The 23,857-nt window shown below is 43.4% G+C and overlaps 2 protein-coding genes across 2 annotated transcripts; one reads left to right on the forward strand and one right to left on the reverse strand.

The window, feature by feature from the left end:
• The first annotated feature begins 3,370 nt into the window (after window positions 1-3,370).
• SNW1 (SNW domain containing 1) lies at window positions 3,371-19,831 on the forward strand. The gene is made up of 14 exons (XM_084262925.1): window positions 3,371-3,393; window positions 4,431-4,584; window positions 6,754-6,915; window positions 11,617-11,712; window positions 11,805-11,911; window positions 12,716-12,820; window positions 12,913-12,982; window positions 13,776-13,841; window positions 15,135-15,251; window positions 15,597-15,738; window positions 17,032-17,128; window positions 17,940-18,057; window positions 19,055-19,218; window positions 19,300-19,831. The coding sequence occupies exons 1-14, from the start codon at window positions 3,380-3,382 to the stop codon at window positions 19,502-19,504; spliced, it is 1,617 nt and encodes a 538-aa protein (XP_084119051.1). The 5' UTR covers window positions 3,371-3,379; the 3' UTR covers window positions 19,505-19,831.
• A 128-nt stretch (window positions 19,832-19,959) lies between these two features.
• SLIRP (SRA stem-loop interacting RNA binding protein) lies at window positions 19,960-23,857 on the reverse strand. The gene is made up of 4 exons (XM_084262926.1): window positions 23,720-23,857; window positions 23,496-23,554; window positions 21,646-21,753; window positions 19,960-20,101 (listed from the first exon to the last, which is right to left on the reverse strand). Exons 1-4 carry the CDS (start codon window positions 23,811-23,813, stop codon window positions 20,048-20,050), a joined length of 315 nt encoding a protein of 104 aa, XP_084119052.1. The 5' UTR covers window positions 23,814-23,857; the 3' UTR covers window positions 19,960-20,047.

Raw genomic sequence — 23,857 nt, forward strand, 5'->3', positions numbered from 1 at the left:
GGAGGCTTTTTGTCACTTTATAGCACAAGAAATTCATGCTAAGCTTCTCTCTCCTAACTCTCCTGGATCTCCACCCAGGTAGCACATGTCTTCAGGTGTTGCACAGTGCTAATTCTTTACATAAAAGCTTGTGAGGAGCAGAAGACAAAAGTAATGGGAGGTGTACCTGGTCAGGCTCCAGTACAACTGTGTGAATCATTTATTTCTTTGGCCTGGTGGCTAACCTAACACAAAAGCTAAATTATTTTCTCACTTCAAGAAGAAAATTTGGGGGGGGGGGGGGGGGGGGCGGGAATCACAAACAAACCAAAACACCATTCTAGAATGGCTTGGAAGGGACCTCAAAGACACCCTCCACTAGACCAGGTTGCCCATCCAACCCAACCTTGAATGCTGCCAGGGATGGAGGCATCGACAGCTTCTCTGGGCAACCTGCTCCAGTGCCTCAACACCCTCACAGAGAATAATTTCTTCCTAATATCTAATCTAAATCTATTTTCTTTCAGTTTAAAGCCATTCCCCCTTGTGCTGTCACTACACTCCCTGGCAATGAGTCCCTCTCCAGCTTTCCTGCAGGCCCCTTCAGTTACTGGAAGGCTGCTATGAGGTCTCTATGGAGCCTTCAATCCTCCAGGCTGAACAAACCCAACCCTGTCATCATGTCTTCATAGGAGAGGCACTCCAGCCCCTCTGATCATCTTCATGGCCCTCCTCTGGACTTGCTCCAACAGCTTTACATCCTTCTTATGCTGGGGCCTGTACTTGGCCAACCAATACTGCTTTATACAGGTCCGTTTTGAAAATGTTGAAAAAGATTCAAACTTTGCAAACTCTCCACAGTTTTGAGTTCAGAAATTCTATACTTTTCTCTTTTTTTTTTAATCCCAGTAAACCTTTCTGACCAGTTAAACCATGTATGAAAGCATTTTCTAAGTTGGATGTGTGCTAGGTTACATAGGACAGGGAGAAGAAGTTATTCACAGCTGGATTAGCAGCACGTGCATAAAAGCCTTGTGATATGTTTATAGAGCCATATGGTTTTGAATAAGCTTGTACAGCCCCTTTGTACCATATGGTTCCCTCTATCCAGTCCCAAGAGCCTTACATAGTCACAAACTCCAAATTAGCCAACTTAGACATCAAAATTAAACAAAAAAAAAATAAATTTAAAAGAGGTTTGAGGGGATGAAAATGAAATATTAAAAAGAACAGTTCATGCTTATAGCCAGCCAAATACCTGCAAGCATGAACAGCTCACTGTCTGCACAAGCTGAGGACACCAAAAGAGCACCTCCCTAGTGTAGGAGCTGAAGCATTCTGCTCACCTACAGTTTTCCCTTCTAAACAACAATTTTGTATGGTGGCTGTCATGTAAACAGTGTTGTGAGATAGCTGTTGTGTATTTACCATGCAGGGTTAAATAATGCATCACAGCAAAGGAAGAAGGAGAAGATAATTTTTCAGCTGAAGTCAACAGCTGGAGACAGAGACTGTGGCAACTTCCTAGGGTGAGAGTAGGCTCCTGAACCAGGAGGCACTATTGCCAGATGTGACAACAGCAATTCCGTTGCTAAATGACTGACAGAAATGGGTAGGAGAGGTGACGGATGAGTTTTGCTCAGGAAAATTATTGATAAACGATATATGTCAAAGTCTTGTATCTTTACTTGTGTCTGAAGTGCTCATAAGAGACCAGCTGTCTCAGAGAGAAGGGGAAGTACCTGTCAGTCACTGAGGTGATGACAGAGCTGCTGTCACCACAATGCAAAGCCAAAGTCTGATTCCCACTGGAGGCAATGAGAGTTTTGGCATCGAAGGACTGCAACAGGCCTGTCCTTACCCTCCTTCAAATCTCCTCCATCCTACAAATTACAGCAGATTAATTTAGTCTGCAGGACTGGGCTGTCCTGCAGATTAGCAAGATGGTAGGACAGATGAAATGACTAGAAGACCACAAGCCAGTCACTTAGTCGGCCTTGCAGTTTCCCTGCCTCACACAATATGACTTTTTTGTTTCTAATAAAAGCTTTGATTTTACACACTCTACCTTTTCCTTCTCTAGCCAGGTTGTTTTTCATCTAGATGAACCATGCCTAGCACAATGGGACTCTTCTCCCTTTGACTCACTAGGTGCTAACATAACGATGGCTGTTGCTGTTTAACAACTACACTACTTTTGTTATTTATGTTGCCATATATCACCACTTCAAAAAGAATAGCGAGTTATCTGTGCGAAGATCCACCTCATTCCCACCACAATTCTCTGGGAAGTATTTTTCCCTATTCCACATTTTAACTATACTCTAGGGTGCATTTCTGGGCTTGATTTAAAAAACAGTAATTCTACATAACGTATGGATGCCCATTAAATGCATACAGTACAGCTCTTGGCGTTAAATACTTAAGGTTTTATTTTAAATCAATATGTTTTTATAGCACTTTCAATCTCTCTTCTTCCCTCTTCTCTCTTGACCTAATTCAGTGCCATCTAAGTAACAGAGCTAAGAAATTTTATTCCAATCCATTCGCTCTGTATTTTCTGCTTTTCACTTGGACACCTTCAGAGGGATGAACCATGAAGTTACTGAACTTGTTGGAAACCATCTGAACAGGCAGCACACTGAACTGAGCTCCCCATATGTCGTTCCAGTTGTGCCTCAGGGATCGGCACTGCTCTGGCCTTTCTGGCACGGCCTCGCTGGGACTGTGCTGTTTCTGTTGGGTCCAGCTCCCCTGCCCAAGCACCACACCAGCGATGCCAGGGGCGGTGAGAGCGCCAAGTACAGGAGACACGGGAGTGAGGGGCTCTGGGCCCGACTTCACAAGTCACCATGTAGCCCGGAGAGTGGCTGCCAGGCCCGGGGGTGCCTTGCGGCCTGCTGCAATCCACACATCCAGGCAGCCTGAGGCCAGCCCGCACGGATGGAGCTGTCCTCCCAGGTCCTGGGCACCCAGAGTCGGCTCTACCATGGCGAACGCCCTGAGGGCCGCTCTGACCATCCTCAGGTGTGACCGTTCCCTCTCCCTCTCCCTCTCCCTCTCCCTCTCCTTCTCCTTCTCCTTCTCCCTCTCCCTCTCCTTCTCCTTCTCCTTCTCCCTCTCCCTCTCCCTCTCCCGCCCTGGCCCTGGCCCTGGCCCTGCCCAGGGGCAGCAGCGACCCCATAACGCCTCTCAACACCATTGCGCGGGAAAACCCCTGCAAAGCCGCGTTGCGGCCTGTGCGCATGCGTGGGGCGCGTAATGGTGCCATACCACAGACTACAATTCCCAGGGAGACGCTGCGTGGCTTGACGCATGCGCAGTTCCACTCCCCTCACTTCCCCCCTCTCCCCTCCCTTCCCCGCGGCCTGGCTCCCGAGAAGGCGGCGGAGGTGGCAAGATGGCGCTTACCAGGTGCGTCTGGTTGGGCTTGTCCCTTCTGGTTCGGGTGTTTGGTCTCCTCGGCCTGTCTGCGGCTTCCGAGCCGCTGTGCTAAGCTCCGGCCGGCGAGAGGGGCCGCGCTCGGGGAGCGCGCAGTAGGGCTGCGGCCTCTCCGGGGCCTTGGGCCTGCCGGCCAGTGAGGAGGCCGGGCTGCGGCCGGGAGCAGGGTGGCGAGGGCCGGGTCGGGGCTGGGGGAGCTTTATCCAGCCCTGGCGGGAGGGGGTGCTTGGCACTGCCGCTGATTCGGGGCTCTGCCTTCCTCGCGTGTTTGCTGCGGGAAGAAGGAGCTCCCCCGTCTCGGCTAGGGGTGAGCGGGTCCGTGGGGTGTTGTCGGGGTGTCTTTACCCTGAAGGAGGGCGAGAGGGCTTTGTTACAAGCTGCTGTGGCTCGGCAGAGTGGCTGTGCCGGCCTGCCTTGGGACACGGCCTTTCTCGGGGGTGGAAGCCAGCTTAAAAATGTAGTAGAACGGCTCCGTAGCCTAGGCGAGGTGAAAAATGAGAAGCCAAGCAATTGTGTTAGGACTGGCTGGCTGTGGCCGGGAGATGTCAGGCGTTAAGGGAGATGCTTGTTGACGAATCGTTTTGTGGGCGTTTGCCTTGCTAGAAGGGAAGGGGGAGTGGTTGGGACTAGAGCGTATCTCTCTTCGCTCTGTAGATGGAAGGAATACATAGTGGTGTGGCATTCCCGTTGGAGCATGGGCATTCTCACGTGTTGCAGTTCAAACTAGATGTGAATGTGGATGAGTTTAATACCATGTTTCATAGGGATCTTCCAGAGTGCCACAATACCACGTGTTGCTTTTGCACATACAATCTCAGAACTTACTGCAGTCAGGTTTATGGTCATAATACTCAAGTTCCATAAATTGTTTCCTAATCTGCATGGAGTGATTGTAGAGGAAGCAATAACTTTGCAGTTGACTCAAATATAGTTGAGTTGCCATGGAGTGAAATGATCAGAATTAACTTTTTATGTCTCTCTCTTTCTGGTGGCTTCCTGTGGATGTGCAGTTTTTTACCAGCTCCAACTCAGCTGTCTCAAGACCAGCTAGAACTAGAGGAAAGAGCAAGAGCTCAGAGATCTAGGCAGACTGCTCTAGTCTCATCACGACGAGAACCTCCCCCATACGGGTACCGGAAAGGATGGATACCACGAGTGCTAGAGGTAGGTAACTTACATCATAAATTCACCCTGTAGTGCTGTGTCTGATAATGGGAGGGAAAATGTACATTTTCTGGACTAGAAATAAACTCTGAGCATCTTGAATGTGGCACAGAGTTGTGCAGAGCCTTACCACCTGCAGAGTTTTCATCCAGCCTGATGGGTGTATTCTTCTGTTGGGGAAAACTTCTGTTCAAGAGATTACTTAAAACATTTAATGGTAAACAGGATGTTATAAAGATTCTTCCCTTTTAGCTTTCAGCCTGAAGAAGACAAGACTCTGGGGAGACCTTTATAGCAGCCTTCCAGTACCTAAAGGGGACCTACAGGAAAGCTGGAGCCGGGTTGTTTTACAAGGGCATGCGATAGGACAAGGGGTAATAGCCTTAAGCTGAAAGAAGGTTGATTAAGTTAAATATGGAGAAGAAACTTTTCACTGTGAGGGTGGTGAGGCATTGGCACAGGCAGCCCAGAGAAGCTGTGTCTGCCCCTGGGTCCCTGGCAGTGTTCAATGCCAGGTTGGGTGGGGCTTTGGGAAACCTGGTCTAGTGAAGGTGTCCTGCCCCGTGACAGAGGGGTTGGACCTTGATGACCTTCAAGATCACTTCCAAGCCAAAGCATTCTATGAAATAGATGTTCCAGAGTATAGCTGGAGAAATGGACATGTCTGTATCGAAGCACAGATGGGTCGTGTGTTCTGTTCTTAGTGAAGCCAAAGATACCTGCTAGCTGGGGGAGAGACTTGTTACATTTGAAAGGAAATTTAAGTTTGTTAGATAAGCATTAGCTATGTTATTGGCAAAAGTGGTTTGGACAGTGTTGTGTGTGTTCAGCTATAATCCTTGCCAGTTTGATGCAATTTTAAAAGGAAGTGTTGAAAGGCAGAAGGGAAAATAGAGGTGTATAGCTGTGATTTTAAAAGTGGGTTTAGTACAGTTTCTCACCGTGAGCCACAAAATCTTGCAGGTTTTGAAATGGTGCTTGATGTAAGATCTGAGGCCTGCTCTGATGAGTCAGAAGCCAGTGCTCTGGTGACAAGGCATGCTGTTGAGGTTTTGATACAGCACTTGATGTGTGGTCCTCTATTGTCCCCACATGCCATCCTTCCATAAGTTAGGAACAGCTTTAGTCTCATGTGTGTTTGAGTCCCATTTTTGTAAAGATGGATCCAATACTGTCCCATGGTCATCCATTAGTGCTGGACAACATGACTTCAAATAGTAGTGCCACTGGTTCTCTAAAACATTTTTACATAGGTTCAACATTTAATAATATGTTAAAAGTCATACCTTTGTTATACCCAGTGTAGCATTCCCTCTCTACACTGTTGGTCACTAAAGTTAGTATTGTAGTGCTTAATCTTTCTAAATGTTAGTGAAAGAGCTTGTGTCAGGTGATGAAGGTTTGCAAAGAATTTCTTAAAGCCTCTTAAGGGCTCCTTTCTGCCCCCTAAACCAAAGCAGGTGTTTCAAGAGGGGTCAGTGTTTCCATAGCCTTTGTCCAGTGGTCCTGGAATACCATCATTGGAAAAAACAAAATTGGTTCTTCAAGACCTATGCAAAACATTTTGAAGACTGACTGAATTTTGTTCTGGCTCATACTTTAATGTTGATTCTGTAACTACTGTTAAATGTGGGACATCCAGTGGAAGACTCTTAAGTAACTGAAGCTGTATTTCAGTGAGCACTTTTAAGATGGCATAAGCATGTTCATCTTTGGAAGGAAGTGTTCTCATTTACTACAGCCTCAGTACATGTGCTCTATTGCAGTGGTGCTGGGTATTTGGTCATGTGAACACGGAGGGAGATCGGTCTACCAAAGACACCCATCAGCCTGATCTGTTTCCTCTCAGGCTCCACATGAGCAGTGCAATTGCAGTGGAGGGAGGGAGGGGGGACATGCTTATGCTGCTTTAAGCAGATGCTTTCTCTGCTTCCTTTGAAGAATTGCTTTTGAAACTAGGGGTTTTTTAACTACTTTGAGTAGTACCGTTCTGTGTGCATCCCCTAAGTTCTATAGTCCATTGTTCTCCTACCAGCTAAAATAGTAGTTACTAGAGCATTCTGTCAGTGTTTCATTTTGCTAAACTCAATCCCCTCTTTCGTTCCATTTTCCACCAGTGCAAATGTGGTTTTGGTTTTTCAGGTATTCACTGCCTTTTCTCTTTTGTAGGATTTTGGAGATGGGGGTGCTTTTCCAGAAATTCACGTGGCCCAATATCCATTGGATATGGGCCGAAAGAAGAAAATGTCCAATGCTTTGGCTGTTCAGGTGGATGCAGAAGGAAAAATCAAATACGATGCAATTGCTCGACAGGGACAGTCCAAGGACAAGGTAATAGTTCTTCCAGTATGGAGACTGACATGTATAGCTGCAAAAGCTGTAAGTGCTTATTGCATGTAAACTCTTTGGTCTGGCTTTAACCAAATAGATTGCATCCTCTTTGCCTGAAGTTTGAAAGTTGAAGGAAGGCCAGGCAGGTGTGAGCGTTTTGACTGGGGTCACTATGTGGTTTTTCTCTTTTTGTAATGAATAGGTAAGGCAGAAGGTGGTGAGAGTCTCTACTCAAGACTTGTTAGTTTAGCAGCTTTTCTGAGAGAGCTTTCCAGGGGAGGCAAGAAACTGAAAACAGGCCTGGGCAGAGGCAGCTTCATTTCAGTGTGCAGAGAGGGGGTGGGGGAAAAGAGAAGTCAAAACACAGTTTTCATAATACTACACCTTGTGTCTTGCTAATGTAACATTTGAAGCTTCTGGCTGTTTTCAGTATTGTTAGAGACTCATTTTCATTGTGGCAGGTTTTGCTGTTGGTTATGCTCCAATTTTTTTTTGCCTTCAGTGATAGCAAGATCCTTGTTGAACCAACTTCAATTTCATGTGAACTGTATCATTTCTGAAAACAGAGAGATGACACTTTGTATTGAAGTCCTAAATAGTTTTGAGAGACCACTGACTTGAGTCTCCTTAGTCCACTTTGAGGAGTACCTCTCTCTGCCAAAGTGGACTACGTTAAAACTTGAATTCTCTTAAGCAGGTGTGGGGGCTGGAAAACTGCCAAGGCATGACCAAATGTAGATTAGGAAGGGGAAAAATCTATCTGAACAGAAAACTAAAAGGTGAACTTCACCTCAAACAAAAATCATTCTAAGAATATCAGGGGCAATTTTTCTTTTTAACAGATTGATTCTTTTGTTGTTTAAAATTGTTCCCACAGTGGCAGAAAGTTAATGCCAGTAGGATTTTACGTGTAACTGTATGAACATCTGAGTGTCACATCTTGTATATCCTCATTCTGTGCATCCCAAGTTACTCCAGTACCTTTGGAAAAAGAGAGTTCAAATCAGTTTGACTCCATGTTGTCATGTAGTAAGATAAAACAGCAGTGGTGATACTTGAGGGGCTTTTCACTGGCATTCAGAGACTTTATGTTGCGTCTTGGATTATTTGTCAAGAGGAAAAAAAAATCACACATAGAATTTTGTGATATTAAATATTTGATACTTGATAATCCATACTTGATACTTAGGATGGGAATGGTTGGACTTGATGATCTTCAAAGGTCTTTTCCAACCTTGTGATTCTGTGATAAATAGAAATTTGGCTTATCCTAAAGCATAAATATTTTGGAGCTGAAAAGTAGCCAAGAAGTAATAATTGTACTGATGAAAACAACTAAAAATGATAGTAGGGTTTAGGCAGAAATAACTATAATCTTTCACTCTGCCTTATTTGGTTCAGAGTTAGGAAAATACTTAGAACAGGTAGAGTTAAATTTAGATTGTTAACATCTGTCATACTTGATTCGTGAAGAGTTTTACCAGCGTTCAGGAACTTTCCATATGGCATCTCTAAAGAAGCAGTAGTATTTTTGGGCTTGGGCAGTACATGCCAGCACGGAGGAGATGAGTGGTCTTTTCCAAAACACTCTCTCAACTGGGCTCTGTAGAATTGGAATTAGGGTTTCCTGACCCCAAGCTCAGCCTTCTTAATCAGCTTAATTCTAATTGCATCCAGCTAGATGTGAATGTGGAGACTAAGGATTTATGTATTGTGATTGAAGGGGGAGTAAAACTGGGGGAAAATTAGGTATTTGAAACAAATTCACTGAAAGTAGGAGAATTACTATTGCTTGATTTACTTTGCAGGGGAGAGAAAGTCTTGACAGAGATGTCATAGGGAGGAGTTCTTCAGTGGTCTGTGTTGAGTAATATGTAATATCTTCTCTTAAGAACATACAAGTTTTTCATCATCCTAAGACCTGCAGTTATAATTCAAACATTTCTTTAGTGTTAATACTTAGAGCTAAGAAAGCGACAGTTAGTGGCTTGCTGGAAATACAGTGGAGTTTCTGACCCTACTCTGAGCTACTTGTTTGGTCTGAGTTAAGGGGGTTCTGGTTTTGCTACAGCTTATGGATTCTTTTGAGGTTGAATTTAGCATACTGCCTTCTTGAAGAGGCAGCAGTTCCATCCCACGGACCTTATATCTAGATGGCTTGTCAGCAGTTTTTGCTACTGCAGTGGTTCATCTCTCTTGCATCTGTTCCCTTACATACTTAAAAAATAGTTGCTTCAGAGAATTTTCCTTGAAAAATGCTGACATAAATTAGATAGTCTGACAAGCCTCCTGTTTGGGGCTGGCAGAAAGTCCGCTAAACATGAAATGCTGGGTGATGTTGTTGAACCAGGGTACGTGACCTTACGGATCTGAGAATGGATTTCCATCTGGCTGTCCAGATGAAGGATTTCCAGCATTTGCCACATGGTTAGCTCTTGTGCTGCTGTGGATTCTTCCAATGCTTTCTGTACTCATGACTAAAAGCCAGGCTAAAATAATCCATCAATAATTGATATATTTTGGTGAGAGTGATGATCTGTCTCCTTATTAGTAGAATAAGAACATATAATTGCTTCCTGTCTTTTTATAAAGACAAGAGGGAGAGTGAAATCAAGGAATGGAACTGTTAGGTCCATTACTTTTTCCTCCAAGGAAGATGTTTCTATGCAGGCATTGTATGCCTTAGTAGCCCAAGGCTATGGCTTAGATCTTAAAGGAGAAAAAAAGAGCCACAAATCTTCCCTACATTTTTTTTCTCAAGACTGTGAATACAATTGAAATATTCACAAGAGCAAATGGTTGAAGGAACTCCTGTCAAAGCAATGGCACAGGACAAGCAAACATGGATATAACTACAATCACCAAAAGTACTCATTACTCCTGTTTACCTTTGTGGTAGAGCTTGGTTTGGGAGCTCATCGCCAATTTTTTCTCAGGTGTGTGTACCAGGCTTCCAACCAGGTAATTGCAGTGACTTTTTGAAATGTTACATCCTTCACATTCAGAAACCATTCCCTGACAAGGAAGGAATCAATCCTGAGTGCGTGATGGTAGCATCTCATTTTAGGATTGATGAGAACTGTACAGGGTTGCTCTGGATAGACAGAATTAAACGTGTTGAGGGGAGGGATTTATGTGTTTACAAATTAAGACATTTTTGTAAAGACAACTGCATCTATCTGGTGTTTTGAATCTGAATGTGATTGAGGTCTAGTTAGGTTTTTCTGGTGGTAGTGGTGTGCAGGTTTCTAACTGCTGCCTGTTGAAGCAGCTTCAGCCAGAGAAAGCATCATCCAGCTATACCAAAAATCGAGCATTTTGTTTCTTCCCAGAAGATTCTGCTTTTCAGCAGCAATCAGAATGAAATGTCTGAAACACAGGCTGACGCTTCCTTTCAAATTTCATAAATGAAAAAAGGTAGTGAATGGACATGCAACCAAATCAAACAGTCCCAGTCTCCCCTTTATCTTAGATTACTGAAATGTCTCAGCATTACTGAAAAACAACACCGTGCAACATCTTCATCTGCCTGCTTATACCACCTCAGAGGAATCCAGCTGAAACGTGCAAGTCTGTCAAGTTTTTTGATGGAGATAAAAATGTTTCTGTTTTCAGGGTAGTTCAATTCATGTGGTGGGTTTCTTCCTGTCGGTGCAGCTTGCCACTTGCATGCAATATTTTAGGGTTTAACTGGTTCTGTAACTCATTTGTACTTCAGGGTACTTCAGTTTTTAGAGCACCCCTTAGACTGTTGTTTTTTGGTTTGGTTGTTTTTTTTTTCTTCTGGGATACTCTGAGCTCTTTCAGCACACTGTTCTTCATGCAGCAAGAATCTAGGACTTAGAGTCCTTAATTACCTTAGAGGAACACTGATCTTCAGATGTCCTTCATTCAGCACCTGAGAAGCCAGGATATTATTGATACTAATTCAAAGGATTAAAATTTTAGGAGTGAAGGATGAGAGGCAGTAAATGGCTCCTGTGAGAAACTAATGCTGAGGCTAGAGGTCAGTTTAATAGTTGAACATGGATGTTATAATGAACTTGAAATAATTAACTTGCAATGACTTTTAACCCTTTGAACTAAAACTTTCTGGTGTTATTTTACTGGACAAATATAAAACATTAATGCAGTACAGTAATTTTTTTCCTCTAATGGTGATTTTTTCCAATATTTCAAATAGGGGCTTGAAGCTAGTGACAGCTGACTGTGTTGTATGAAGACTGAAGTTCCTGTGTAAGGGAAGGTGTAAAGAATAGAGTTCTTGAGCATTATTTTTCCAGGAAGATAGGAAATGTAATGACATTAAAAAAAATTCTAAGCGAGCCTTGTATCAAATTCTTAAGGAAACCTTGAAAACAGAAGTGCAAATGTGAGTGTTTTCTGTCTGTCCTGGGGAGCCTGAAAAAGGAAAAGAGTAGGAAAGGGAAGCAGAAAAGTGATGGCTAATCCCAGCTCTGAGAGTGATTTACATAATTATATTTAATCAAATTGCTTCTTCAGTTATTCCAGCTGTAAAATGGGTTCTGGAGTATATTCTTGTTCTGTGGGAGTCATTGAAGAATATGTAATTGTAATGCATTTAGTGTTGTATACAAGTTTTAATTAGTGTCTAAAGTATAATCTAGGCCTAAAATGCTTCCTTTGAAATACATACATTCATTCCTGTTGCCAGCACTAATAAAATATAATGTCTTTCAGGTTATTTACAGCAAGTACACAGACCTTGTGCCAAAAGAGGTCATGAATGTGGATGATCCTGAACTGCAGAGACCAGATGAGGAGGCAATTAGAGAGGTATTATATGCACTGATGCACCTACTTACCAGAGGTACGTTGTATGTCTTGCACATGTGAGGAGATGCATCCTGTGGCACTTTTATTTTCAGATCACAGAGAAAACAAGAGCAGCCTTGGAGAAATCGGTCTCCCAGAAAGTTGCAGCAGCCATGCCAGTTCGAGCAGCTGACAAACTGGCTCCTGCACAATACATCAGGTAGGTAGTGCTGGGGGGTGTCAGGTGGGGTTAGGTATAAAATGGATTAAAACTAGGATAGTCCTTCAGCATCTGAAGTGGTAATTCTCCTTGAACTCTCTTCTCCTGGAAGTAATGAATGGACCTACTAATGATAAACTGTTTCAAAGTGTGTTAAAATGTATCTTAACGTGTTGTGGCACAGTGTGGAAGGGTTATTGTTTTAGCATAAAAACATGGAGCTTTGTTAGGGAGCACTATGAATGATGCTGCCCAGGAAGCAGTCTTTTCTGGGAGTTTCACCTCAAGACAAAGTGTGTAACAAGCATCTTCCCTTAGATAAAATGAGCAGCTGGGAAGAATTGGAATTGCTGTTACTCCTGTATCATACTGATGATGATTTTCTGCTGTAAACAAAGAAAAAGAAATCTGTGGCAGGGTTAAACTTGGCCTGAAGCGAATTCTGGGGGAAAAAAGTGTGTGAATTGGTTCTTAATAACCAGTGGGTTGTCACCAGGGATTCACAGACATAGGGAAGGGGTATTGTGATGTGCACTGTGTATTCTGTTTGTTTCTTCTACTTTTGGAGTCTAGGCTGAAATAGGAGAGTATACCCTTGGGAAGATGTGTTCTGTCTGGTATAGCTGGTTCTCTGCATTCAATCCAGTATCCTTGCTGTGGTTACCTGCTCCTGGCATTCACAAGTGTTAGTGGTGTGGATAAAAATGGAAATGCAGCTAGAGCAGTGAACTGAGTGGAAATGGAGGTGAGAAAGGAATATATAGTTTTGTGGAGAGAATCAAGTGTGTGTGTTGTTTTATTTAGGTACACACCATCCCAGCAGGGGGTTGCCTTCAACTCTGGAGCAAAACAGAGAGTTATTCGGATGGTGGAAATGCAGAAGGACCCCATGGAGCCTCCAAGATTCAAGTAACTATTCAAAACTTCATGGCAAATAAAAGATTCTGCAGTGTATTTCCACCTATAACATGTTGATTACATTTATTTTCTTAATTGTTCAGAATTAACAAGAAGATTCCACGTGGACCACCTTCTCCTCCGGCGCCTGTAATGCACTCTCCTAGTAGAAAGGTATGAAATGCTATAGCTGTTCTCAGTTTTGAACTCTAGATGGGTTCACAAATTCTACCTTGATTTAGTTCATTTTTGTGCACCACTGTTAAGTGATGAACTTGGTGCTTGGTGCAGTGGAGTCTCCTTCTCTGGAGAGATTCCAGCCCCGTCTGGACGCCGCCCTGTGCAATATGAGCTGGGGAGCTGCTTTGGCAGGGGGGTTGGACCCCAGGAGCTCTCCAGGTCTCTTCCAACCCCTGGGATTCTGTGATTCTCTGATTCATTTGGGGCAGGTCTGAAAGTAGCTGTCTTCCTGCATACCCTGTCAGGTGTTGAGTAGGTTTCTTATTACATATTTTATGCAGAGTTGCATTGCTGGAATTGTCTGGCATGAATGAGTTGACTAAGGCTTTAGCCTTGGTACACTGTTGCTGCTTTTAAGCAACACTATTAAGCTAATTAAGAATTAGCAGCTTCATGAAAGATGAACATGGTAGTTGTTCATCAGTTTTCTACAACTGGAACTGCCATTAAATGTGCAGATGTTAATAAGCTGGCTGTGAGGTCTGGTCTGCATGTTTAAGAGGATGGCTGGAAAGCTGTCATGACTTTATTCAGTGTTGGCAAAGGTGCAGCAAAGAAATTAACATCTAATGTCTCCTAAGAAGGGCAGAGGCTCTTTTTTTTGTAGCAGTGTCCTGAACTTTGTACTTCAGTGTATTTCAATAGTTTCATAGCTACCTTTGAGAAAAAAACCATATTTCCTTTTGCTGTAAATCTAAAGATGACTTTGCTTCCTCTCTTAAATCAGATGACTGTGAAAGAGCAGCAAGAGTGGAAAATTCCTCCATGCATTTCAAACTGGAAAAATGCAAAGGTAATTAAGTTGTCATAAATTCACCTTTCTAATGTACCACCCTGCTGGGAGGCTTTTGTGAATCATTTAAGCTTGACTAATACTGGTTTTAAATATCTGGAGTTAGATAAACTGGCTCCTTCCAGCATGGAAAATACACAATTGTGCAGGTCCCTTTTTTTTTTCTTCTCACTTTGGTCTAGTGGGCTGTCACATTGACAGGAATATAGAACTGAGAGGGAATATATTATTTCATGGCAGAGATTATGCATTTTGAAAGGGGGGAAAAGTGGAATTAGTTAAAATTCCCTTAATAGGATAGTATGTGGAATCTGAAACCAAAGTCTCTGGAGCCCACAGAGTAAAGCCATGTAAAGTGAAAAAGGGGAAGGGTAACTCATAGAGAACCAAGTGGGTTTCTTATTAATGCTGCAGCCCAAATTTCTGGAAAGTTCTCCTTACTGCATTCTTTAGCTAATTAATTTTCCACACTGGTTAGCTTAGCTATTTTTACTTTTGTTTGAGCAGATATGTCCCGTCTCTCTGACTTTTTTTATCAGCCAGTAAGTTTGGAGAGAAGGGAGAATTAATAATTTGCTGCAGTGACTGATCTAATCGTTCTGTAACTTACCAAGCTGTTGTTGTGAGGCAGCCTCTTCAGATGGAGGAAGGAAAAGATGCATGTTTGGATGTTGTTTCTTTTTTCTACCCCAACACAGCTGTATAACTGGGACTGACATGAATTAGTAGATCAAATTTTAGGTTACAGATGATAAAATCAAAGCAAAAATTTTGTAGAGCTCTAAAAAATCTGAAAATTATAATCTATAAATACTTCTAGGCTTCAGCTTTTGAAGGCAAAATTGGCATTTAGTGTCTCTTGCTTTTGCTGGCAACCTTCCCCCGTCCTCATTTCGAATCATCTAACCTCTTAACAGGTATAAAAACAGTTTAGGGAAAACAATTTTTAGCAGAAAAGGTAAAATAGCTTAGAGACTGGAAAGCTATTATCAGTAATTCTTAACACAAAGCAAAGAGTGGACTCATTCGATCAAAAACTGTCATTCTTGGTAAGATGTAACTTGAAGGGAAATTGCAATTCAGATTTGGGGGAGTGTGGAATTGAAGCAAAGCTTAGTATTACCTGGTATGAATTTGAAGTACATATAAAAGAGGCCTGGTGGGTCATATTAATGATGGGCTGTGAGTTTTGTGGGGGTTTTCTTTGGTTTTTTACACAACAAATGTCATGGTGTTTGTTGTTCCAAACCATGTTAGTTTCTCTGATTAACTACCTCTCTGTTTCCACTACAGGGTTACACCATCCCATTAGACAAGCGTCTGGCTGCAGATGGCAGAGGATTGCAGACTGTTCACATCAATGAAAACTTTGCCAAGCTTGCTGAGGCTCTCTATATAGCTGACAGAAAGGTCAGGTGGCTGCTTAAACTCTTCTGTTCCATGTAGTTTTTTAGCTTCTGTGTGTTTATTGCCTTAGGAAAACCAGCTGTGAATAGACTACAGCTTTTTGCCATGCTTCTTGGCTGACTAAGACATAAGGTTTTATCCATGGTATGGTTGAATCAGTGGCTCAGAATGGGTTAGAGTGGAGATCATGGGTCTTGTTTCTCAGTTCTAACTGCTGTGGCTGTCTCACTTTGAACTTCATCTTTGTGGCTTGATTCCTGCCCCGTTGACTGGATAACTGTGTGGCAGAAGATCTGCTTGCATCCCAGGTAATGGCTTTCTGTCATTCTAACTCTCTTCCACGTGCAGGCTCGTGAGGCTGTGGAGATGCGTGCCCAGGTGGAGAGGAAGATGGCTCAGAAAGAAAAGGAGAAACATGAGGAGAAGCTCCGAGAAATGGCCCAGAAAGCCAGGGAGAGAAGAGCAGGGATCAAAACCCATGTTGAAAAAGGTACATTGCTTTGTTATTAAGATGCTATGGGGATTTTTTTAGCACTCTCTGAAGTGTGGGTTTGGAGAACGTATTAATACCTAAATGTTCTCTCTCATTTCTAAGCATGATATCTGTTGTTCATGTTCTCACTTGGTCAGCCAGTGAATTTGTGCTGCTAGAGACAAAATCTGCTAACCTAACTAAAACATACCACTGTGGTAAACCTTACGTTCTGTTTGAAAACAGAGCTCAAGATGCTGAACTTACAGAGCAGTTATGATCTCTCTAGAAGAGAAGATCTTATAATCCTGCAGCTGGGATGGACTGACCTCTTCCCAACAGGCTGTGGACTGCCTGGCTGGAGAGCCCCTCTCTCCCTTGGAAAGGGCGCAAATCTTGGTGGGCAGTATGTGAAACCTAAGCCAGCAGTACTGCTAAGGGCATTCTGAGCTGCATTTGTGGGAGTATAACCAGTAGGTCAGGGAAAAGTGATTGTTTCCTTCTACTGGTGACTTGCTACACGGCATGTGAAATACTACGTGCAGTTATGGGCCCCCAGGTACAAGACATCAGTAAACTCAAGTGAGTTCAGTGGAGGGACATCAAGGTGGTCAGGGGCTAGAGTAGCTGCCTAGTCAGAAGATGCTGAGAGAATGAAGCTGCTTCTGCCAGGTGGCTTCTGGGACTTAATGGAGCTCCTCAGAGCTCTTCACAGTGGGAGAACAAGACGGTGGTCAAAAGCTGAAGCAGGAGGTTCCAACAGTGGAACAGGTTGCCCAGGGAGGCTGGTGATCTCTGTCCTTGGAGGTTTTCCCCACCTCAAGTGGGCAAAGCTCTGAGCAATCTGATTTGAATTCAGCATGAATCCATCTTTCAGCAGGAGGTTGTGCTAGACACTATCTTCCAACCAGAGTGAATCTCATACTGAGTCACAAAATGTTTTTCAAAGCACTTAGATGCCTGTGGGTTTGAATGGTATTTTTACAGTTAAAAGTTTGATATGATGATACAGGGGGTGTTAGGATATTAATTCCTAGACAGACAAGTCTTCTGAGCTTTTGAAAGCTGAGAAAACAGAGTTGTTGGATATGTCTGCTTTAATTCTCCTGTCAAGGACAGTTGATCTTTTGTGGCACAAGAAAGCTGTGGTGTTCCATGTGTGCAGTTCATGGTGTAACACTTGAAATAGTGCTAAGGGTCACTTTTCATCTGTAAAAGCATACTGAATCGAGTCACTGTACCAATGTCTGTGACATAGTTAATTCAAACTTCAAATACTTGTATATAATGAGTAATATTGCACTTGTTCAGAGGATGGAGAAGCCAGAGAGAGAGATGAAATCAGACATGACCGGCGCAAAGAGAGACAGCATGACAGAAATCTTTCCAGGGCAGCCCCTGACAAAAGGTGAGTTACAAAGGCAAACTGCTGTGTTTCTGTACTGGCACTGGCTTCCTGATGAGGGAAACTGTTACCTTGGGCTTTCTTTTGATTGATCTGCATGCCTGAGTGTTGCCTTGTGGAGATACTCACTGGTATGAAGCCCTGTTCAGTCACTGCATGGAACGGTGTTACCGTGTGTTAGCACACAGTACATAGTACTACTCTCTCTTGTAAATTCAGAATTTGCCAGGCAATTGGAGAGGGGAGGTGGTTTGGGGTGGGTTTTTCCTTTAGTGGAACTTCAGTACATTGAGATTTAACTAGCATGTTGACAGCAGAGGTTGAAACCTGGATCCTGTAACTGCAGTGAGACCAGAGTATCATTAGTGGCTTTGTTTCTTGAAGCTGTTCATTTGAAGTAAGTTTAGATTTTTTGAGTGTAGGCTGAAGTATCTTGTTTGCCCAAACCAGTGAGATTTCTGGAGGCTCCAGTTCTCTAATATCTTAAAATTAGATTGCTCAGCTCTCCCAGAATATAATTACACTGGTTTTTGAAAAAAAAAAAAAAAAAAAAAAGACATTTTAGACCAAGTCAGCTTGATGTAAATTGCAGATAGTGGAAAGCAAATTTAAATGTCATGCCCAGCTGAACATAAGTTTCCCAAATACTTGCTTCACCAGCAGACAAGTTTTAAATGTTACCAAGTGTGGAAGGGCAACACTGAAAATCTGGCTCCTGAGGCAAATTGTTAGCAGCTAAAACAGGATCAGGTTGCAGTTGAGCATATCAACAAATATGGTTTACTGACCTAATAAAATTTAAATTTTAATTCAGGTCAAAGCTGCAGAGAAATGAGAACAGAGATATCAGTGAAGTTATTGCCCTAGGGGTACCCAACCCCAGGCCATCCAATGAAATCCAGTATGACCAGAGGCTGTTCAACCAGACCAAGGTAAAAATACCTTTTCACAGCTGTGTGGCTTTCTGTAAGAGCATTGTCCTTCCTTAGTGGGTACGGCTAGAACATGAAAAGGACCCTGTTGCATGGATGTTGTGGATGCACTCTGAAGTAGCTCTGCAGAGCTGGTTAGGAAACTGTTCATCTCCTCTATCCATAGCTGATGCAACAAAAAAATGAATATTCTGAGTGTATAACTGGATTAAAGTGGTTTTGTTTTTTCTCAGTGGGGAGAAAGCAGTTCATTTTGCCTTCAAGCTGTAGTGGCCTAGTTTTTTTAAACAAGTGTACTGACTGAGTAAGGGAAATCTCTTGAGAAGCCAGTAAATACTTGCTATTCCCATTATTGCATGCATTAAAAATCCTTCTGAAGATACAAATAGTTAACAGCAACATTTATTTTCCCTGAACTTTATATACTGTTCAGAGATAAAAAAGGAGATGAGGCTTCAGAAAGTCCCTGAATAGACCTGCAGCTTGTCAATCATTCTTTTTCACATCTCCAGTGAAAGACTTGCAGGCAGAAGGGGAAGCTGATTAATCAAAAGTGAAAAAGCAGGCACTTGTACTTTCACAGTTTACAGAAGCCTCTGTGTGATTTGGATCAGTCAGCTTAAATCATGTTTTCCAGAAATTCTGAATAATCTACATTTCTGTATGGTTGTACTTGGCTATAATAGACAGCTGTACTTGCAGGGCAGGCTGAAGTGATCCATTATTCTGAAATATGAATGGCCTGTAATACTTCCTGTTGCTTTTTGAAGAGTAGAAGTGGCCCTGAGAGAGGTTTGTAATGATGGGGTCATGTTTGCTGGACTTAATCCCAGGCCCAAAATCACTCCTATTCTAATGAAGTGCTTGAACTCATTTGAAATCAGTAGTAAATCACACGATCCTCTCTTTGTGTATCTGTGCAACATCATCAGTCTTATCTAAAGTGGCCAGAGTTTTGCAGACTCATTTGTGTTACATTGCTGTTTCTTCTTGGCAGGGCATGGACAGTGGCTTTGCTGGAGGAGAGGATGAGATTTATAATGTTTATGACCAGCCTTGGAGAAGTGGCAAGGATATGGCCCAAAACATCTACAGGCCAAGTAAAAATGTGGATAAGGACATATATGGTGATGATCTAGAGGCTCGAATAAAGACCAACAGGTAAGAAAAGAACTTCTTAAAATATTTTCCCATGGTACTCTGAAGTTCCAATCCAACTGAGTATCATCTCTCCTTTTGCAGGTTTGTTCCTGACAAGGAGTTTTCAAACTCTGATCGTAACAGCAGAGGGAGGGGCAGAGATGGACCGGTGCAATTTGAGGAGGATCCCTTCGGTTTGGACAAGTTTCTGGAAGAAGCCAAGCAACACGGTGGTTCCAAACGGCCCTCAGATAGCAGCCGCCCCAAAGAACATGAGCATGAGAGCAAAAAGAGGAGGAAGGACTGAATGCCTCTGCTTCTGGAGAGGTAGAGAAATGGACTACCAGCCTGGACTTCATACAGAAGGCATTTTTATGTCAGAGTTATCTAGGGGGGTGGCATTGTAACGGAGCAGTTCACAACTCCTGTCACGTGGATATATCCACACAGTAACTCTGCATAAGACAGCTACCCCTGGAGAGCCCCGAGACCACTTTGAAGCATTTCACAAGGGAATTAATCATTAGCAAGTGCTCTGACTCTGTAGATTCCTTGTTGCCCAGCATCTCAGGGTAAGAATGTAGCCCCTTCCTACAGCTTGAGGTTTTTGTAGGTAGTTAAAGCTTTAGCTTCATCTGTCAAAAGCGTTCCTGCTGTACATAATACTGTCTTATGCTGTAGTGGATACTAAGGAGTTTATCACTCAGTGTTTCTTTAGTGTGGCTATACAGTTTCTTTGAACAAGGAAGGGAAACAGCTGGATTCTGTTTTAAAACAAATATTCATAGTTTCACAGTAATCTTTATTTTGGTTTCTTTACATTCAGTGAAATAAAGCCTCCTTCCATTGTTCACTCAGTTGGATTCTTTCTTTGACTGCGTCTTCTCTGCTGTTTGAGAGAGAGCTGGAAACAATGGAAATTATTCAAATTAGGCAGGAAGGTTTAGTATTTTTTCATTTCTGATCTTCTAAAACATTAATATGGAAAGTGGAAGATGGGTTTATAACAAGTTCAGTAGCATGAGCCATAACCACAAATGCTGAATTCCTGATGGGAAAGATGAATATAATTTGCACAGCAATTGCTAGTTCTATCAGCAAAATGCATCTTAAAAGCTTGTGCTCTCAAGTGGAACTAATAGAAGGTATCTGTCTAAACCTAGCTTAGAACAAAGTGGGAGAAGTGCTCATGTTTTTTTGCTTCTAGAGAATCTTGCCTTTTTGAAGAAATGAAGAAAGCTAACTGCCTACCTTCTGCTTTTTATTTCACCATAAAGAAGCCTCTTAGCTTTTGCACCTCTTGGGATAGTGTAGTCCTTGAAGCTTAGGCAGTTATGGGAACATGGAGCTTACAGCTTCAAGAATAAAAAGCAGCAATGTTATGTCCCAGAAGTCAACACTCAGTACTCCTCTGTGCTGTTCCTAGTACTGATTTGATCAGTGCATACATGTAACAGTTATTTTCAGCACAAGTTGAGGGAACAGCCTATTGCCTGGCTTGTCCCAGTTTAAGACTGAAGTTGGCAAACCATTTCTGCTTCCATTTTCGTACTACAGTTGTAGCTCACAGATCAGTGCTCAGTACTTCTTGGGAACAGGCACTGAAGTAACTACCACCACTGAAAGCTTCTGCAGTAGTATGTACCATGTCAAGCAAATTACTTGTCTGTGAAGGCTCTTGCCAGTTTACCATCTCCTAGCAGGGCCTCAAAACAAGTACCTAGTGGTCAGAAGGCTACTGGTTTATTAACAAATCAAAAACATGACTTGATCATGTCCATTCTATCACTCTGCTTGTTCACCTGCACTGCTGGGTCAGCTCAAGCACAAGTGAAGCTACAAGAAAATCCCCTTAGTACTTTATCCCTACTAAGCAAACACACTAGATGCAGGTTTCTAAAGATGTTGACATGAGGCCTGTCAATTTATTAATGGCTCTGGACAGCCACTGACTCACTGGCCTCTTACCCTTTTCTGTCAACACCCCTCCATGCTAAATGTTTGGGAAGCAGTGGGGTAGCCCTTTCTTTGCTGCAGTGGAGCTCAGTGATACTTGGCTGGCTGCAACCAGTCAGTGGCAGGTATGGATGTAACACCAAAGGCTTTCAGCTGATGATGTACACTGTCTCTTCATACTATTACAGGAGTTCCTCAGCAGTTTTACTGCATTCATGTTCCTTCAGCTGAGCACAGCAGGAGTTTTTGATCTCTGGTATGCAATCTCTGTGATCTCTATGGATGTATGATCTCAGACCTTAACAAGCCAAGTTGGGGGGGGAATAAACAGAACTGTTAATGATTTAAAAAATCATTAAAAGCACCCTAAGTGGCAAAATACTTAATCACACTTAGAATGAGTATGGCAATATTTTGATGTTACTGTGTCTAACCAAAGGCAGAATTTATGAGCTCATTACATTACCTCATTTAAAGGAATTAGCACATTACCTTGGCACCCTCCAGTATGTGTGAGTCCTTCTGAAACACATTCTGAACATCTTGTGGAGTTGAGAATTTAATCCAGCAGTAACGTCTGTGAAAGCCTGTTTCTCTGTCCTAGTTACCAGTTAGCAAAGACAAAAAAAATCCCATCACTGCAGAAAACATTCTCATCAGCTGTTAAACTTCATACAGATACTCATTTAAAAGGATTAAACAGCACACTTGCTGTTTCAGAAGCCTGTTTTTCCACACTTTTCAGACTCCAGTCTCAGTGAGAACATGGAAGGGCCTCGCAGAGGCTGCTCTGTATCCCTTTCCATCTGAGTCCAGAAATAATAAAAAGGATTTCAAGTTACAGCTGAAGACCAGAATAACACCTACCCAGTTGTTTCAAACTGCAGTTGTTACCTACTATTAAGGCAGTCACAACAGAACTGACATTTAAATGGCTGCCTGATTTGAAAATGAGCCTGCCACAGAACTTGAAGTGTTCAGCAAGATAAAGCAGCTGCTTAAGATCCTAAGAAAGCAGGCTGCAATTCCAGATGACAAGCACTAGCAGCACTGAAAAAAAAAATACATTTTAAAGAATAATTTGCCAGTCAGCAGAGACAGTTGCAGATAAAGAGGAGATAATGCACAAGAGCCAGGTCAACCCAAGTGCCTTTTATCCCAACTCTGATCCCCATCAGAGGTGGCAACAGCTCTGCCACTGAATCACTGATCATCAGGCAGGACCACAGCACTTGTGGGTGAAAACTTCACCCGTGTTTACAAGGAATCGCTGCCTGGTTCCAGCATCCAGTGGGGTCTTAACAGGTCTCTTACACTTCTGGCAGATTTTTGTACCTCTGGCAGTTTTAAGCATTAATGAATGTCCCTAAAGTAACCACTGAATCAACACACACACGTTCATCAGTTCAGCTTTAATTAGTGATGGAGGCAGGTTCACAGCAAGCTACCAGCCTCTACAGGGAAGCAATATATTCTGTCTTGGGACTGAGGAAGAGTGTGGCAGGCAGACATCTAAGCTTCAGTTTCAAACTATTCTTCTCCATTTCCAAACTAGTCAACTGATGGTAAGCCCACCAGCTCCCTAAATGAGGTTTACTACACACAGAACTTAATTTAACAGACCATGAAGTCACATGGAGAAACACAGGCAGAAAAAAACCTCTACTTCCTTCAGCAATGACCTGCAACTTGCCCATTACAGAGTAGGAAAGGAACACCTTTTTTCTCTTTTTTTTTTTCCTGACTGTTCAACTATAGAAACTACACTAGATAGTGTTATTCCTGATCTATGCTCAGCAGGTAGAAATACTTCAGCAGCAGAGGCACGAGCAGCCAGCAGCCTGGGAGCATCCTGAAGAGGCTGTGATCCCAGACTGTGGATGGGGGATGAACCCACAGTAAACAGGGTTGCAGGTTAGGGTTAGTGACACCCACACCTTCAGCTATTTTAGGCCAGTGAGAACAGGCACGTGGATGCATTACTGCTTGTCAGAAGAAAGATAACAGCGTAACAGTGAAGCCCAAAGTACTTTTACATTCTTTTCTCTGAAAAGGCAGCATCCACAGCATCTGGGATGTGCTTTCTTAAGTTTTCAAAGCCCATGGAGGGCTTTGAGGGTCACAGACAAGCAGTAGCACCCACCAGAAGGAGCTAAGGGTGGAGAACACTGATACTTTGATCAGAATAAAACACAGACGCTTCTAGAATGCAAGCCCAAGGGCACAGGGGCAGGTGGCTTCAGGGCAGAGGCCCAGCAGCAGGGCCAACCCTGCCAGGGCCCGGTGAGCCCGTTTAACTGAGGAGACACAAACAGGAGCCCGAAGGAGGAGCTGGTACTCACAAACGGCAGCTGGCACCTCTGCACGGTCCCGAACTGGGAGAAGTACTCCCTCAGCTCCTCTGCAGGGAAACGCGCGCCTGGTTACACGGGCATCCCGCTCAGCCCACCCAGCCCCTCCCCGCGGCCTAGGCCGGACAGGCAGCGAGCCCGCCTCCCCCCGCTCCTCCCAGCCCGCGCTTAGCCCCAGCTCCAGTGGGAAACCAAGGGAAGCAGCACAAACTCACTGCTCGACACCGTCCAGGGAACCTCAGCCACGAAGAGGTCGAAGATCCGCCGGGAGGAACGCCTGAGCGCCCGCGCCGCGCCGGCCGCCGCCATCTTGCGAGTAGCGGCAGGAAGGGGCCGGCCCGGCCCTGCGCGGC

This window comes from Gallinula chloropus (genome assembly GCF_964237585.1).
Source record: "Gallinula chloropus genome assembly, chromosome: 4".
Lineage (NCBI taxonomy): Eukaryota > Metazoa > Chordata > Aves > Gruiformes > Rallidae > Gallinula > Gallinula chloropus.

Bases quoted from the DNA above. Each gene is read 5' to 3' on its own strand.
- SNW1 (XM_084262925.1), top strand. The intron at 6,916-11,616 runs GTAATAGTTCTT...AATGTCTTTCAG, and splicing joins AGGGACAGTCCAAGGACAAG to GTTATTTACAGCAAGTACAC. The intron at 15,739-17,031 runs GTACATTGCTTT...GCACTTGTTCAG, and splicing joins CAAAACCCATGTTGAAAAAG to AGGATGGAGAAGCCAGAGAG.
- SLIRP (XM_084262926.1), bottom strand. From the start codon at position 23,813: ATGGCGGCGGCCGGCGCGGCGCGGGCGCTCAGGCGTTCCTCCCGGCGG. The intron at 23,555-23,719 runs GTGAGTTTGTGC...GTTTCCCTGCAG, and splicing joins TCCCTGGACGGTGTCGAGCA to AGGAGCTGAGGGAGTACTTC. The intron at 21,754-23,495 runs GTGAGTACCAGC...ACTGGTAACTAG, and splicing joins AGAGGTGCCAGCTGCCGTTT to GACAGAGAAACAGGCTTTCA.